The following is a 17725-nucleotide window of genomic DNA, read 5'->3' on the forward strand; positions in this document are numbered from 1 at the left end:
CTTTGCTCGGAAAACATATAAAAACTCAAAAATGCGCGTTTTCCCAAAGATAAATCTAGCTAGATCGATTTTTCGGCCCCGAAAACCCCCATATACCAAATGTTATCAAAATCGTTAGAGACGTTTCCGAGATCCCCGAAATATATATATAAATAAACAAGAATTACTTGTTTATAGGTATTAGATAAGTACTTGCATATAAAGTTGGGATTTCAGACCTTCGTCACTCTGCTATCCTACATGCTTAATTCCAGTGGAATCACTTACCAAAGATAAATGTGGTCTTCCAGAAATTTATAGGGGTATCTTAGCATAACACCATTTTATATCGCTACGTGACTGACGCCTGGCCCTAGGTACCGCTGGAGAAACGAAGTGCAAAAAGACGTTAGCAAACTCGGCGCCGTTTACTAGACAGAAACGGCTTTGGACAAAAGCGGTATTTGCATTAAATTTTCATTGAAAATACGTCCTTTTGTCATAGGATAGGATATCATAGCATAGGCAGCTTTGGTGTCGGAGGCCAGCTTTGGTGTCGGAGGCCAGCTTTGGTGTCGGAGGCCAGCTTTGGTGTCGGAGGCCAGCTTTGGTGTCGGAGGCCAGCTTTGGTGTCGGAGGCCAAGATCCAATTCAGCACACAGCAGTAAGTAGGTAAGTACGGTCGGTTCCCAACTGAAGTACCCATGTTAGGTACTAATTAAAGTTACTACGTACTAATTGTGTAGAAAAGTGGATACTTATGTTAGGGAACCGACTGTACGTGACTGATAATAACTGCAATTAGTCTCATGCCTCATGCGTGACTTTTTAAATTTTTTTATCATTATTTATATCGTTTGAACACCGGAAAAAAAAATCAGGTTGTGTAAAGCGAGAAAAAAACGGTAATTAATTAGAAGGCAATAAAATAGAAAGGTATTTAACGTTTTACCACAATTACTCTGAAAAATTATTTCTGTTAAAATTTTTGCTCGTGACGCAGCTAAGCTATACTTAAGTATAACTTGCTATTTTATACCGAAATTATACTGCCATACCATATCATATCATCGTATGCATACCATAGTATGCAGGGTAACGATGTGCAACTGAAACTAAAATATGAAATACTTACCTATAGACCAGCGGTCGGCAACCTTTTAGCAGCCAAGGGCCACATAGTAGTTAGGGAAGTTGCCGCGGGCCGCACTTTTGTTAATATGTGTGACTTTAATCAGACATTGTTGTTTGACAATATTACATACAAAATAGCCAGGGGGGCTCGCGGGCCGCATGCGGCCCGCGGGCCGCTTGTTGCCGACAGCTGCTATAGACCATTCGTGATTTTATTATTATTATTTATTTAACATTTTAAATCAGGCAACAAGACCCATATTACAAATACCTTACATACCTATATACCTACCTACAGAATATGATCCTTTATTAATTTTAAAGACGATTCAAGTCGAAAAACTAACTCTATTCTCCCCGCTCTTCTCTCTAGAAACAGTAGAAACTAACTAAAACAAACTGCAATTTATCCAAGCACAAGCTATTTTAAAATTTCAAGCCGGCACAGTAGCCAAGTCGACCATATTTCAAGTCGTCCGACATAAATCTGTGTCGAGTCCGCGGTCGACTGCAAATGACGTCGTATGTTGTCTTTGGACTTGTTTGGACATGTGTACGATATAATGTAGTAGAAAATTAAATTACCATATATTCGTTCTTGGATGTCGTTAAACAACCACAATTAAGGAAGTCAGACTAGCGGATTTGAAGCGCGTATGTAGGTACTGTATAGATAGGTAAAAGATATATTTATTTTATACAGTGGTACTACAAAACTAAATTAATGACTAGCTTAAATCTTAAATAGTCCCTTGAGGCATTGTATCTAGGATGCTGGCGGCGTTTCCTCGCTGTATCGCAATGCTGATACGTTGTGCGAGGAAGCCGCCAGCTTTTCGGTCACCAGTTACGTCAACCAGACGCTTCGCGATTTCTGCGAACAACTTTTGCGCACTGGGACCCCATGGACCTAGAGATTCAACTCCAAATTGTACAAAATGGTACTCTTTGCGATTGAAGACCCATAAAAAAAACAACGGGTTGCACTCCGGGAGTGCCGGCAGAAGTGAAAACTCAATGACATGGTAACAGTTTTTCGATCAGGTCACGTGTCCGTCTTACGTATTACGAATCGTACGGTCACGTGACCTGTCGCGAGTTTAACATTTTTTTCCCCATCACAAAAAGTGAACAGCGCCGCTAAAGAAGTTTTCACTCCAAAAATTCTTGAACGTAAAGTTTCAAGTGTCACTGCTAATTATAATATTTTTCTAACTCAATAGGATAGGATGACACCATAATAAATTATAACATAAAAACATAATATCTCGCAAAATTACATGTATTGAAATGACAGGTGTCATTCCCTTCGAGTTTGAAAATGTACTCGCATTTACAAATAAGGTTGTATTTTAGGATTGCCTTGTTACAGACTTAGAAGAAAAGGAGTTTGTAATTTTAATGAACATAATAACTGAAGTAGGTTAGGTACTGTGTTTCCCTCCAGTATATTCAAAATGTGACATGAGTCGCTTAAGGCATAATCCGCCTGTCGCGTTTTAACAGACAGCCGGGCTAGCACATGATTGGCGCGACAGTATCTCGCCAGATAAGACTACCCGTTCCTACAGCTATAAAGATGGGTAGTTGGTCTTGCGGGCTACATACTGTCGCGCCCCTGCTGTGATAGGCCTACGCTTGCCAGACTGGTTTCTCATAACCAGTGATCGGCAATTCGGCACGACCCGTGACGCACCGCGGGATTGCGAGCAGAAATCATAATATGGACATGATTAGATTATAACATAACTCCGTGATTTTGTTAAATACAATAATTTTATTGTATGATATATATTTGCAAATATACGATAAAATGTTAAATAAGCTTATAAAATGTATAATTAATTATTAAATAAAAAATTAATATATTTCGAATGTTGAATATTTCAATTTGACAGTTTGTGAAATATTAAGTAGCGGCTCGTAATTTTGCACTCATACAAAATACGTAAGTGTTAAAACGGTGTAACCATTTCAAGTGCAACTAAACCCTTCGACCGACTACCTGGCTTATCGAAGGTCATTTGCGAATTTTCTATTGTTTGCGTTTGTTTAAACTGGTGCGGTGCAAAAAAGACGGCTAATTGAAATGCCTAAATAAAGAGTTAATGCCATCCTTTTCTAATGGCAAATATGTTTACATATGTTCCTCGGTTCATTAAGTTCGCACGTGTTGTTAAAGTTCCTTATTATCTCAGTGTTTATTTCAACGACTTTGGCTTGTTTTACGGACTCGATAATCTCTTATGTTACACTAACTGGACTTCCTATTGGCTGCTGATTGGACAAAGTGAACTGTTGCTCGTTGGTGTCCTGAATATGACGCGTAGGAGAACTCGGACCTTTCCTCAAGAAGCAACCATTTATAGTTGGATTGAACCCTACCCTGAATTGATGTACGAGTCGACGCGACGTTTGATATACTGTACGAAATGTGGAAATAACTTTGGATGTAGACAAAGTTCAGTTAAAAGACACATTGAAGGGCCTTTGCACAACAGATCATCCGACAATGACCCTAAATACTTTTACGATGATTTGATAGAATTCCTTATTCTCTGCAACATACCATGGCAACAAATAGAAAATCCGGCATTTGTAAATTTTTTACAAAAGTATATATGCTGCACTTGTGCTAAGATGCCTTTTTAAAAATTACCTAGCGAGAGAACAATCAGAAGACATCTGGACAAGTTTTATGAAGGCAAGATGACTATTATAAACGTGAAGTGAAAAATTAAAAAATTGTGGATATCACTGGATGAAACCACGAACTTTCTTGGAAGATACATTGTTCATTTTATAGTAAAGCCTCTGAATTCAAGTACTTCAAAGAAGACATACTTGCTAGCGTGCAAAATGTTGGATGTGGTAAATGGTGAAAGCATTGCAAATTTTGTAACTGATTGTTTAAAAAACTTATGGGGCGAATCTTATGAAAATAACATTGAAAATGTCCTTTGCATTTGTTCAGATAGTGTCGCGTATATGCTGAAAGCGGGGCGAATTTTAAAATCAGTTTATCCCAAAATGAAGCATGTAACGTGTTTGGCTCATGCTCTCCATCGGGTTGCGGAACAAATACGATCACAACATACAGATGTAGATAGATCGCAAACATAAAAAAAATATTTTTGAAATCCCCAAGTAGGGTGAAACTATTAAAAGAAATGTACCCAGACCTTCCTTTGCCTCCTGCACCTGTCATAACCAGATGGGGCACTTGGCTTTCCGCAGTGTCGTACTTTGTCAAATATTTCAATGAGATAAAATATAATGTTTTACAACGTTTAAACGCTCGTGATGCAGTATCGATAAAAAAAGCAAAAGATATCTTAAAGAAGCAGAACACAAGAAGGGATTTAATTTATATTCACGGAAATTTTCAAATAATCGAAATTGCCTTAACAAGACTACAACATCGCGATACCACAATTGTTGATACCTTAGAAATATTTGACGAAGTTCGCACTAGTGATGGGTAGGACATCAATTTAAAATGAGTTTGTATGAGTACCTCATTTTCTAAAATGAGGTGTTACAATGTCTTACTTCAAATGAGGTGAGGTACTAGCATATATTCAGCGTCGACTATTCCATTAACTCCAACGGCGACAAAAATATTTAATGTATATACATATTTATGTATTCATCACTTCCTTTATAAATAAATAAGTAGTAATATTTAATTGGAGTGCAATTCTGGAGGTTAAGAATAGAACTTTTAGGAGAAAGATAATTTTAGAATCAAACTAAGAACATAAAGTACCTAACTTAATTTGCTGCTTTTATGAAACTTGTTCTAATGTAGCTCTTTTTTATTGTTAGATTGTTTAGACCTCCTCCTTGCTACTTGATATAATTTTAAGTATAATAATCACTAGCGACCCGCCCCGGCTTCGCACGGGTTAGCAAATTATACACCTAAACCTTCCTCAAGAATCACTCTTTTGATAGGTGAAAACCACATGAAAATCCGTCCAGTAGTTTTTAAGTCTATCGCGAACATACAAACAAACCCACAAACAGACAGACGCGGCGGGGGACTTTGTTTTATAATATGTAGTGATATATTTCATAAGTACCTATTAACCATAAAACTACCACATTTTTAACAAACTAAGGAGAACAAATTCAATATTTTCACTAGTCATTATTATATAGAAGTGACTAACTTACCACCTCAGATAATTTAACAGTAATATCATCAATATGATAATAAACAAAGCACCATTCGCGCCTGCCGCACCGGCTACATTTACACTTCATTTTTTCATGCAAAAGGCACCAAGGAAGATCCGCGGGTATATTTACTGGCAAAAACTATGTCCATATTTTGTTATGATTATAAGAATTATCACTAGGTATTAGGTATTAGAGAACTAAAATTAACTAGGTAGTGAACGAAGTACGAACAAAATAAATATAAATATGTCATAATCATAACTTGACAGTTCGAAGTCGTTTGTTTACAAAGAATGTTAATAAAAAGTATTGCAAATTCAAATCGGTATAATTTACATCTACATTTTTATTTTACCTATGAATATTATACTTACTTTTTATTTAATAAACTTGAAACTTATTGAAATGATCATAAATTGTGTACGCTACCGTATTATATTTCAATAATATTTAAGTTACTTAAGGGATTTCTGTTTCTAAGCAAGCTTCGTAAATGCCCGCCTGGTATACAGAGGGCGTACCGCGAACCAAGTTCGTCATGTTGCCTTCCTGTCACACTTACGTACGAATTTACAAGTGCGACAGAGAAGCAACACGTCGAAATTCGTTTTGAGACTGATTTCTCGCGCCATTTTGACACGTAAGTTAGGATCAAAAAGGCGTAAGATGTATGAAAGCTTGCAGCGCTTACGCTTGTTGTCTTTCGTGTTTAATTTTTAACGTATTTTCGGTGGTGACGCGAGGCGATATTGAAGTACGGCGCGTGTCTGTCTCACTCCCTCTTTGGGTATTTCTAATTCATTGTTTCATTTTGAAAGGATTGAGGTGTTCATGTCACAGAGAGGCGGTGAGTGGTACAAACTCAATGCTTTTCTCGGTGGACCTTTTGTCGTTGCAATAAGGTTTGTAGTTCGGCAGTTGACAGTGTGGACCATTACGTCCATTACTCGTTTCTTCATTTGAGTTTTGAGTGTCGGCGAGCGGGCGAGCACCTCGAGCGCCTCGCGCGATCCAGGGACTCTCTTGCGAGGTTATGAGGAGCGTATGAGTTTTGAAGGTCGCGAGTGAAATTGAAAGGATAAGAGTTTTTTTTAATTTGAAGTGTGTGAATGATTTGTGTGGCAAGAGGTGTTTGTGATGCGCGCGAGTAAATGAGTAAAATGAATAGAGGAGTGATGTAAGACATTTTTGCGGTATGAAGTACTGCGACAAATTAACAAAATGAGTGGTACAAATGAGGTGCCTCACGAGTGAGCGACTCAACACTAGTTCGCACAGTAGTTAATTGGAGTTCCAACTTAATTATACAAGCCAAATCAGAGGCGGTCATGATGCGTAATCCTGATTTAGATAAAGTTAGAAATTATGCAGATAATATTTCGAATGAATCCGCAATCATTGAAGAATATTTGTATAAATTCGCTCCATTTACATCAGTAGAAGTAGAAATAAGTTTTTCAGCATATAAGTGGATTTTAGATGTTAAGAGAAACAGATTAAAAATAGAAAACATAGAAAAAATTATGATGTATTATTATAATTTTATACGAACAAATGAAAAATAAATAGTAAAGTACTGTTGATTTATACATTATATATTAATGTTAATTCTTGTTAACTTATGGCATTAGTTTATAATTTAATTACATTATAAGTTTTTATTGTACGAACATTTGATAAAAATTATGATCATTTTACTATGTGATTATATACCTATTTTGAACTTGATGTCGTTTTATTAAATGGTAAAAATCATTCATCTTCCTGTGTGGAATACCTTTATATACTACAATCGGAAATACTGACTTCCTAAAAAGACCGAAATCTCGGGGCATATCCATGTTACCATAATGATTGAGGTCATTGACACCGTGCGACACGGGTCGTGCCGATCACTGCTCATAACTTAATCTTAAGCAAATGACATTATTACATTATTTATATCATAATTTAAAGATACTGAAGATGTAACCATGATGCTCATGGTACGAGTATTGGACTGTAATTAAAAAAAGACTGACTGGTCTGAAATAAATATATATTGATTGATTGATTGATTGATTGATAGGGGAAACAATCGCCTATAGAGTATCCAAGAGATACCTTTTTTAATTTAAACTGAAATATATGAATATGTATATTTATATAGAAGTGGTTCTACTTGATAAAAAAAATTAAAATATTTTCTGAAAATAATTTAATTTGTTCTAATAATATTACCTTTTTAAACGATTTTAAATATTAGTTTTTTTTTGGTTCCAGTAATACAACTACATATGTGACGTTATCTATGAAAAGGGACCTTATTATCGATGGCGCTTACGCCATTATTAACGATGCTCCGATATCAATTCAATGCCGCACGACGCTGTGCGGCGTAAGCGCCATCGACAATAAGGTCCCTTTTCGTAGATAATGCCCCATATATCCCCGGGCAAATAGAGTTAGACCGAGAAAAGTCTGCAGCGATTTTTGTAACCCTAGCAGTGCAAATGTTATTTTAAACGTCAAACTTCTATGAAATTATGACGTATAAATAACACTTGCACTACGTGGGCTATCAAAATAGCTGCAGACTTTTCTTGGTCTAACCATATCCCAATTTACATTGTAAAAAACAAGGGACACGTTATATAAAAAAAACTCACCCGTTATATGCACAGCAATCGCCGGCGGCATCACAAAAATCCCCACCAACAAATCAGCGGCCGCCAAACTCGTCACAAAACAATTGGTCACAGTTCTCAACCGTTTAGTCGTCACAACGGCCGAAATGATCAACGTATTGCCGATCACCGTCACAACTATGAGCATTAACAGTAGCACAACCACACCGTATTCGAACGTGTCGTACGCCGTTTCACAGTCAGTTAGATTACTGTTACACTTTGTGTCTGTTAGGGTTGGTTGTGTCGAGTTTTCTTCTACGTCGCCTGTAAGTATGGTGAGGTTTGTGCTGTTCCATCGTACGTTGTATAGTTCAAGGTCGGAGAGGGAAAGCATGAATCACTTTCGAGAAGGCAGCATTTTCTGGAAAGAAAAAAGAAAGTTGAAAAAATCGTAAATATGTACTGTGCATTGTTTTCCATCGTATTTTCTCGGAAACGTTCGTATTTGTCAGGCTAGGTCAGTCAATGTGAGTACTTTTTGTACCGAAATTGACTGAAATAGCAAGACACGTTCGTAAGTTCCCGTGAAAGTATCAACATCATCATCATTAATTTTGGCTCAATTTGATTTCACGAACACGAACAACTCGCGAAAGCGACGCAGCGCGGCGCGGCGGGCCCAAGGCGTTCGCGTTCGCAACGAGATCGCCCACGTACGACACTTCTATAGGTCTCAAAGGATTGATTCACCCCGCGCCGCATCGCTTCGCTTCGCGTTCGCGTGTTGTTCGCCTACGTAGTACGCTGCGTTATTTTATTTCACAATATCATTTTATAATAGAATAAGAGCGTAACTTCCATTGTATCTTGTATGGTAGCAACTATTATACTACATAGGTTCGTGACTTTTAATGCCTATAACCTATAAATAATAAAAACCGGCTAAGTGCGAGTCGGACTCGCACACACACGAAGGGTTCCGTACCATCATATATATAAAATTGAAAAACCAGCACGGGATAAAAAACGAGGGAAGAAGCGAGATGGCGCCTTACAAATTTCTAAATAAGTTTTTGACACGTTTCTCGAATACGACGCACGTACGAGTATGATAAGAAAAACCTGTTGAAATCAATTATCTACATATGGGAATAGAACTAGAGCATAAAAACTATCGCTTCCGATGCGTATTTAATTTACAATAAGGAAAAGAAATTTTCATAACAATCTTCATTTTACGACATCGGCCATTTCTCGGCAACTCTCGGTTGCTTTCGTTTGGCGGTGCTACAGATTAGACCAAATAATCCGTAAGTTAAAGTAAACTAAATTATGTTTGTCATGTTGGTATACAGGTATTTCTGAGTTTTTTTACACGAAGTCAAATAAAAAGTGCTGTCAACCTCAACCTTAGTCTATAGAGCCCATACGAGTGATTTATGTCATATATGACTTATCATTCTTATCAATCAAAGTAATTACTATGTATATTATTATTATCAATTTGTATTTTGTTGTTTTAAATTTATTTTTGAGTTATATTATTCAGATTGACTTTCACGGCTTCGGCAAACATTGCCATTCGTCCGGGGAACGGGCTAAGAATGCTGAGATGGGCCAAAAATACAAAGTTGATAGTAAGTTATGTAGGTAGATTAAAGTGCATGTTCAGATATTATTGAGCGACCTGATAAAAATAAGCAAATGTACAGTCAGCAGTCAGCCAAATATCGTAATAATATAATTTTGTTGCCATAGAAATAAGGATGTGGTCCGATATAGTGGCGAAATATTGAGAGACAAAAGCGGCTAAATTCAGTGGTGGCTCGGACACTTAGAGAGAATGGGAGAGGATCACGCCGTGAAGAGAGCGCAGGTACTTGGGACAACAAAATGGGAGACGCCCGAGTGGACGTCCTAGGTACCGCTGAAACGACGTAACTATAGTTGCTCAAGACGTGCTCAACCTCGGCCATGGCGACTGGCGAGAGCTATCGCAAGACCGAGAGGACTAGACTACCTATGTTTGTATGAAAAGGCGATTTAAGGGCGGTGGTCGTCCATATTCGTCTTAAGGCGAAAATTAATCTAATGAACGTTTTTGCAACTAGGCTTATAAGAACAAATAATAATTTTATCTTGAAACAAGTTTTAAATAAATATGTGTAGATGAAAAAATACAATCTTGCCTTTTATCAAATCACATCATTTTTTGACAAATTTGCGAATTGAGTTATCCAAATAACGGCTACAAATAAGAAATCCCTATCACAGTTTTAAACCATGGCAGGGTTGAATACATAATAAAGTCGGGATTTAACTAAACATAAGACGAACTCTTTATTTAATTTACGCGAGCGGAGCTGCGGGCCCGTCTAGTTATCTATAAAAACGGTCACCCATCCAAGTACTGACCCCGCCCGACGTTGCTTAACTTCGGTCAAAAATCACGTTTGTTGTATGGGAGCCCCACTTAAATCATTATTTTATTCTGTTTTTAGTATTTGTTGTTATAGCGGCAACAGAAATACATCATCTGTGCAAATTTCAACTGTCTAGCTATCACGGTTCGTGAGATATAGCCTGGTGACAGACGGACGGACGGAGTCTTAGTAATAGGGTCCCGTTTTACCCTCTGGGTACGGAACCCTAAAAACGTACCAAACTTTGGATAGGTATTTATAACACTACTCTCGCATTTTCTACACATAATTAGTGATGTCAACGGGTTTACACACACGTGTGTTCACTAGGGCAGCGGTCGGCAACCTTTTAGCAGCCAAGGGCCACATAGCAGTTAACGAAGTGGACGTGGGCCGCACTTTGTTAATATTTAGGACTTTATCAAACATTGTCATTTGTCAATATTACATACAACATAGCCAGGGAGGCTCGCCGGCCGCAAGTGAGAGGTTCGCGGGCCACTGGTTGCCGAGCGCTGCACTAGGGTGTTGCTTATATTTCGTCGAACTAAAAATTGTCTATGTCTCACCCGCTTAATCTATTCTCTTTCACTAAAAAACAAATGAGGTTTTTATTCAGAATTTGCAAATACGTTTTAGGGGTCGTTGCCGAATTTTGAAAATTTGGACCCTCCATACAAAATTAATACTTATTTTTTATTTTATTTCTCGTTTTTTCTTTATGAGACAACGGGTCAGGGTGTATTAATGTGCAGTTTAACATAAAATAATACCACTATTTTTTTTTTACTTATTATGCGTGTTTTAGGCGTCCTAAATATTAATTCAGCAGTGCGCACTCCTAAAACAGGAATAAAAATTATTTAAAATATATATTAACTATACTACTATTGAATTACATATTAATAGCTTCCATATACCTTGATTCACTGTCTCGCTTAAAAAAAAACGATAAAAAAAACAAAAAATAAAAACATTTTGTATGAAGGATCCAAATTTTCAAATCTCGGTAGCGACCCCTAAAACTAAATTAAAAATTCTGAATAAAATCCACGTTTCGTAGCGAAAGAGAATAATTTAAGCGGGTGAGACATAGAATTTTTTTAGTTCGACGAAATATAAGCAACACCCTACAAGTGTTCACACCCGGGAGTGAGTGTTGTGCGATGCCGTAGACAATAAACATTAAACATAAACGGGTAGTTGCAATTTCTTTGTCTACCCCGAACATTTTTATAAACAATTTTCGGGTAGTTCAGTGTTGTTGACCTATATCTCCGATGACATTTTGCAGGGACGTCAGTGATCCGTGACGACAGCTCTGCTGGTGCCCATTTATCGAACGGTATTATACTACTAGCTGTGCCCGCGGCTTCGCCCGCGTGTAATTCGGTCTGTGTCAGTAAGCGGCTAATTTCTAATCCTAATTTCTCTCCCTCTCCCCTGGAGGCGGAACTTGAAGTAAAGTTGACAGATGGATATGCTAGAGGACCGAAGTCCAGATAAACTATTTTACAATTAGGTACCACTAAATAAAACTACACTCCAAAATCAATAGTTTTATTCGCCCTTATTCAAAATTTACACGTGATTTAAACTTAGAGAATATAACCAAACGGAGTGATCATTAACAGGCGTTCCCCTCTGTCGAAAATAGGCGGCCAATGGTCAACCGACGTTTATCTAACATGGCTATGTTTACGTTACGTAGGTACACATTTGAAGTGCCCCTGCCCCGCAAAAAACGCCAGACTATTTTGTACCGAAAATTATAGACATGGCATCTCCTTTGGTTATATTCTCTAAGGATTTAAACGACAGAGTAGTAGGTGAATATCGGACGATACAGTAAGGTATACGCGCGCGAGCGAAAGCGAAGCGGCCTGACTGGCTAGAGCGCCACTTACCGTGGTCTTCTTCAGACTCCTGAGGAAGACCACGTGCCCCTTGTAACCTCAATGCGTTGCGAAACTTTTGCGAATGATTCTATTTTTTTCGGGAAGGCATGGTAATGCGTATAAAATGCGAGTCCCAAATCGTTTGACTCCGCAAACGACCAGTCGGCCGGATTAAGATATTTTGATGCCCAAAGTATTTCTAGACCATGGTGCCCCCTCTCCCTAGGGTCATCAAGATTACATTGAATTTTTTTGGTAAATCGAGTGACGTTCATTGCTGCATTTCAGCTGAGAATGGAAATCAGTCACATCATTTTATCACGAAAATTGACAGTGCCGCAGCAGTAACGTTGCAACAGAGTACCTAATGCTGGTGCAGGCGCCACCCAAATGTCACCTTTACCATAAATATCTTAGAATGTAATTGAAAACGCGAGCGTAGCGAGCGCGAAAATTTTTCGATATAAAAACGCAATTTGATAGACAGTTGTACATTTTTACTTTTAGTATGGAAATCAGTCACTTAATTTTATCACGAAAATTGACAGTGCTGCAGCAGTAACGTTGCAACAGAGTAATGCTGCTCCAGTCCCCACCCGAATGTACCTTTATCATATCTTAGAAAGTTATCGAAAACGCGAGCGAAGCGAGCGCGAAAATTTTTCGATATAAAAAAACGCAATTTGATAGACAGTTGTACATTTTAACTTTTAGTATGGAAATCAGTCACATCATTTTATCACGAAAATTGACAGTGCCGCAGCAGTAACGTTGCAACAGAGCACCTAATGCTGTTGCAGTCGCCACCCGAATGTTACCTTTATATCATATCTTAGAAAGTTATTGAAAACGCGAACGAAACGAGCGCGACAATTTTTCGATATAAAAAAACGCAATTCGATAGACAGTTGTACATTTTTACTTTTAGTATGGAAATCAGTTACATCATTATATCACGAAAATTGAATGTCACCTTTATTATATGTTAGAAAGTTCATAAAAACGCGAGCGAAGCGAGCGCGAAAATTTTTCGATTTAAAAAACGCATTTTGATAGACAGTTGTACATTTTTACTTTTAGTATGGAAATCAGTCACATCATTTTATCACGAAAATTGACAGTGCCGCCGCAGTAACGTTGCAACAGAGTACCTAATGCTCCTGCAAATGCCACCCGAATGTCACCTTTATCATATCTTGGAAAGTTATTGAAAAGGCGAGCGAAGCGAGCGCGACAATTTTTCGATATAAAAAAACGCAGTTTGATAGACAGTTGTACATTTTTACTTTTAGTGTGGAAATCAGTCACATCATTTTATCACGAAAATTGACAGTGCTGCAGCAGTAACGTTGCAACAGAGTACCTAATGCTGCTGCAGGCGCCACCCGAATGTCACCTTTATCATAAACATCTTAGAATGTTATTGAAAACGCGAGCGAAGCGAGCGCGAAAAAAATTTCGATAATTTTTGGTGCCCCCTAGACTTGGTGCCCTAAGCAAGTGCTTATTTTGCTTAAAAGGGTTAATCCGGCACTGCAAATGACAGAGGTCAATGTTTTTTTTTCAAAGTACCCACCTTCGTGGCCATTGCTTAAGGAGGCGATACGTATGAATATGGATTTGATATGGATGCGATATAATTACGATTAGGTATAATTCATGACGGAGAAAATAAATAATTTTAAATAATTTTATGCAATTATACGCGTGTTGATATGTGTGTTTATTTTACCACTACTTAACTATGTAAACCCATTTTTAGTTTTCTTGGTTACTTAATGTTTACTCAGCTCCCCAAAAGATGGCACTGTGCAATGAGGGGCGATTAATTTACTGTCGTTTAATTTTGTTGTATTATTAAATCAACACAATTATTCAATTTAATTTGTTGATATCCGTACGATTGATTGAAATTTTAGAAGAGGGGTCTTCTAAACTTAGAGTTAATTTGGCAAAATCCTTCCTCGGTGTCTTATTTATGTCACATCGTATTAAATTCAGCGCCATCTGTTAGTTTACCGGGGTACTCTATAGTGTTAGCACATATTTGAAAAAAGTTTGCCTCTCCTTCCTAAGTAGCGCCATACGATTCAGGGGCAAACTTAAGTCAATCGATTGTTGTGGCTACCCCCCCTTTTAGGGGTTGAATTTTTATAGCCTATAACCTGGCCGGGGATTTTCTTGACAGATTAGTAAAGTTTTCATCAAAATCCGTTCAGCCGTTTTCACGTGATGCGCGTTCAAATAAACAGACAAACAGATAAACAGACAAACAGACAAAAAATCTAAAAACTGTTGCAACGTGTTCTGTTATCAATTCTAAGTATCCCCAGCCAACTTTTTTTCAAAAATCTTCCATGTACAGACTTTCGACCGTCTTCAGCTTTATTATATGTATAGATAGTCAGACCGTGAAAAGTCTGCAGCGATTTTGATAGCCCACGCAGTGAAAGTGTCATTTTAAACGTCAAACTTCTATAAAATTATGACGTATAAATAACACTTGCACTGCGTGGGCTATCAAATCCGCTGCAGACTTTGTTTGGTCCGATTCTATACAATCTTGACGTGTCATTTTATTGAAAAAACACTTTTGAAAAATAAGGTTATCCAAATATGCAACAATTATGAATCATATACGATTATTTACATTATTTTGCTTTCATAATTAATAGTTAAGTTAATGATTTTCAAAAAGCAAAAGCTGCTTTTCGACAAATAAATGAATTGATTGATTGATTGAAAGCGTTTTTCAATTAAAAGACACGTCTAGATCGCGTAATCTTTTTCTAATGCTAAAAAACGAACTATAGGGTCAACGGCATTTATAACAAATGCATTTACTTATAAATTAGATATTAAAGGCGAAAGCTATTTAACATTAGATAAAATGACCTTTGACCTAGATTTTCACTTGACGTTTTACATAAACTTTGAGATAATAAAAGCGTGGATATCATTAAAAGCTATCTTAGTACATTTTTACACAAAGGTTATTATGTAGAGTTAGACCAAAAAAAGTCTGCAGCAATTTTGATAGCCCACGCAGTGCAAGTGTTATTTTAAAAGTCAAACGTCTAAGAAATTATGACGTATAAATAACACTTGCACTGGGTGGGCTATCAAAATCGCTGCAGACTTTTTCTTGGTCCTAACTCTACCAATTTTTTGCCCATTTCCATCATGAATAGCGTGGCTTCGGTAAGCAACAATTATACTTTAAAATTGATGTATATTTGCTATATTGTACCTATAATGTTGGCGTATGCGTCATATTTTTGGATATATTTAATTAATTGCGTCGAAACAATACAAAACGTAATCACGGTCTATAATGTCCATATCCCGGTCGATAAAAGCAAAGAGAATAGATAGTATAGAGGGGTCCTGTCAAAGTAAATTTTGTAGTCACAGTAAATTTACTGCCATCTATCGACACACGACTAAAACTCAAAATGAAAACGTATAAAATTATCAAAAAAAATGTATATAAATGGATAAATGATTTTATTATTTTTATATCATTTTGACCCATATTCATTCACTGATATCTATGTGTTAAAATTGTTAAATATGAAACGGTGTCGTCACGCCATCTAGCCGAGCATAGGCTAAAGGTGTGTGCGCCATCTATCCGAGAATGACTTTTTCTTGATTTCCGAGGCACGTTTATCCTTAGACTTTATTCATCTTATACGAAGTTACATATGTCTTTGATATATAAGTCTAGTGAAACTAACCGTGAATCTTTAAAACTGTTATAATGAATTGCGATCAAAAGATTAAAATGCATTGTATTATACATCTACTCAATTAACTCTGTAAATAATATTTTTATTGAAGTGGTATTTTTTAAATGACTTCCGCAAATGCATTAAATTCCAGTGAGGATACATTCTTCCACGCCCTAACCCCGAGTCCTAACCCTAATGAAGACAAATCACACACTGACCCCATTATCTGTCGGTAAAGATCGGTTTTCCTAGGATAGCGTTGCCGTCATATAGCGGCCGTCTCCATACTAAATAATACGGCTAAATATGGATGTCGTAGTATTTGTATGGAGACGGCCGCTATATGACGGCATCGCTATCCTAGGAAACCAGAGCATAAGCGAAACGAAACAAATCAACCTTCACGGACGCGCTCTTGGTCATGTTACCTAAATTTTTTCACTTGCTTACAGGTAGCTGTTCCTGTGTGAGTCTTACAGGCCTATTCGGATTTCGAGATAATCACAAAATCTTGAAACGATTTAGAGATCAACTAGATCTACATTAGATATCGACTAGATGTGACTTGGATATCTAAGTCATAACTTGTCGAAATCGTTCAAGAGGACCTCCAGAATCGCGGAAACGTCAAATTTGACATATCTATCTTACAAATATCTTTAAATTATCCGTATCGTTACTTGTTGAAGTCTAGTAAAAATCTAATTAATTTTCCGAATCGAAACGTTAAAGTATATATGTCAGGTAGTATTACGAGTAAGTACATAGCATAAAACACCGCACGTATGTCGAAACAGCCGTAAAACAGCGGCCAAGTGACACCCCACTTTATGAACAATGGCTCTTACGCCTACTTGATACTTTTTCTTAAGTAAAAGAGTATACAATTAAAGTTGAAAAAGGCGTAACTGCCGGCAGGATTGGGATGCTTTTTATGTGAATAAGGTTAAATTTACGGGGGAAAATTCGCACATTTGGGCAAAAGACAAGTCATAATATGGACTGATTCTTTTTAAAGATTGACTACACCGTATTCCATAAGCCACCGTATACTCATAAGACCCTGCGATCAAATTTTTGTACATACAGGGTGTAATCGTTAAGTGTATTAGCCAGGCGATAATTCCGTAAATATAACAGATATCAGAAAACTTCAAATTGATATCGAAAGTGCGTGACCCAATGAGTAAAATTACATTAGGTAATAACTTTTTTAAATAATAGCAGAAATACCCCTCAAAGAACGTCGGTGTTGTAAGAGATAAAACTGCTTGAGTTTCATTATTTGCGATAATAAACTGTAATAAAATAATAAAACTACCGTTTATACAACATTTATTTTTTACAGTAGTTGTTCGAAGTGACGCCCTTCTTGTGCGATACATTGACGGGCCCCCTAAATTAACTTTTTCTTAAAATTTGCGGTGTAATTAATTACTTGAAAATTATAATTGATTGATATGGATAAGAAGATAAAATAAAACAATTCATGAATCATTTGATAACGGTGAAATGACTAGACCGTATAAACTAGTCTTTCAACGAACGGCGTACTAAATGTATGGGAGGGTTTGAAGTTAATGTTTGGGATATGTCTGCTTTTATTTAAAAAAAGGTAATTAATGTAATTTTACTCATTGAGTAAAGCACTTTCGATATCAATTTGAAGTTTTCTGATATCTGTTATATTTACGGAATTATCGCCTGGCTACACTTAACGATTATACCCATCACCCACAATCTATTTTGAACTTTTATAGAGT

General features: G+C 37.0%; 1 protein-coding gene across 1 annotated transcript in view; it reads right to left on the reverse strand.

The window, feature by feature from the left end:
* LOC134801136 (probable G-protein coupled receptor No18) overlaps nucleotides 1-8351 on the reverse strand; it is a 48369-nt gene extending 40018 nt beyond the window's left edge. The window contains exon 1 of the mRNA XM_063773675.1: nucleotides 7947-8351. Within this exon, the coding sequence (XP_063629745.1) occupies nucleotides 7947-8301 (355 nt within the window). The 5' untranslated portion in view covers nucleotides 8302-8351. The remainder of the gene's footprint in view (nucleotides 1-7946) is intronic.
* Nucleotides 8352-17725: the final 9374 nt, after the last annotated feature.

Source organism: Cydia splendana, chromosome 21, assembly GCF_910591565.1.
Source record: "Cydia splendana chromosome 21, ilCydSple1.2, whole genome shotgun sequence".
Taxonomy (NCBI): domain Eukaryota; kingdom Metazoa; phylum Arthropoda; class Insecta; order Lepidoptera; family Tortricidae; genus Cydia; species Cydia splendana.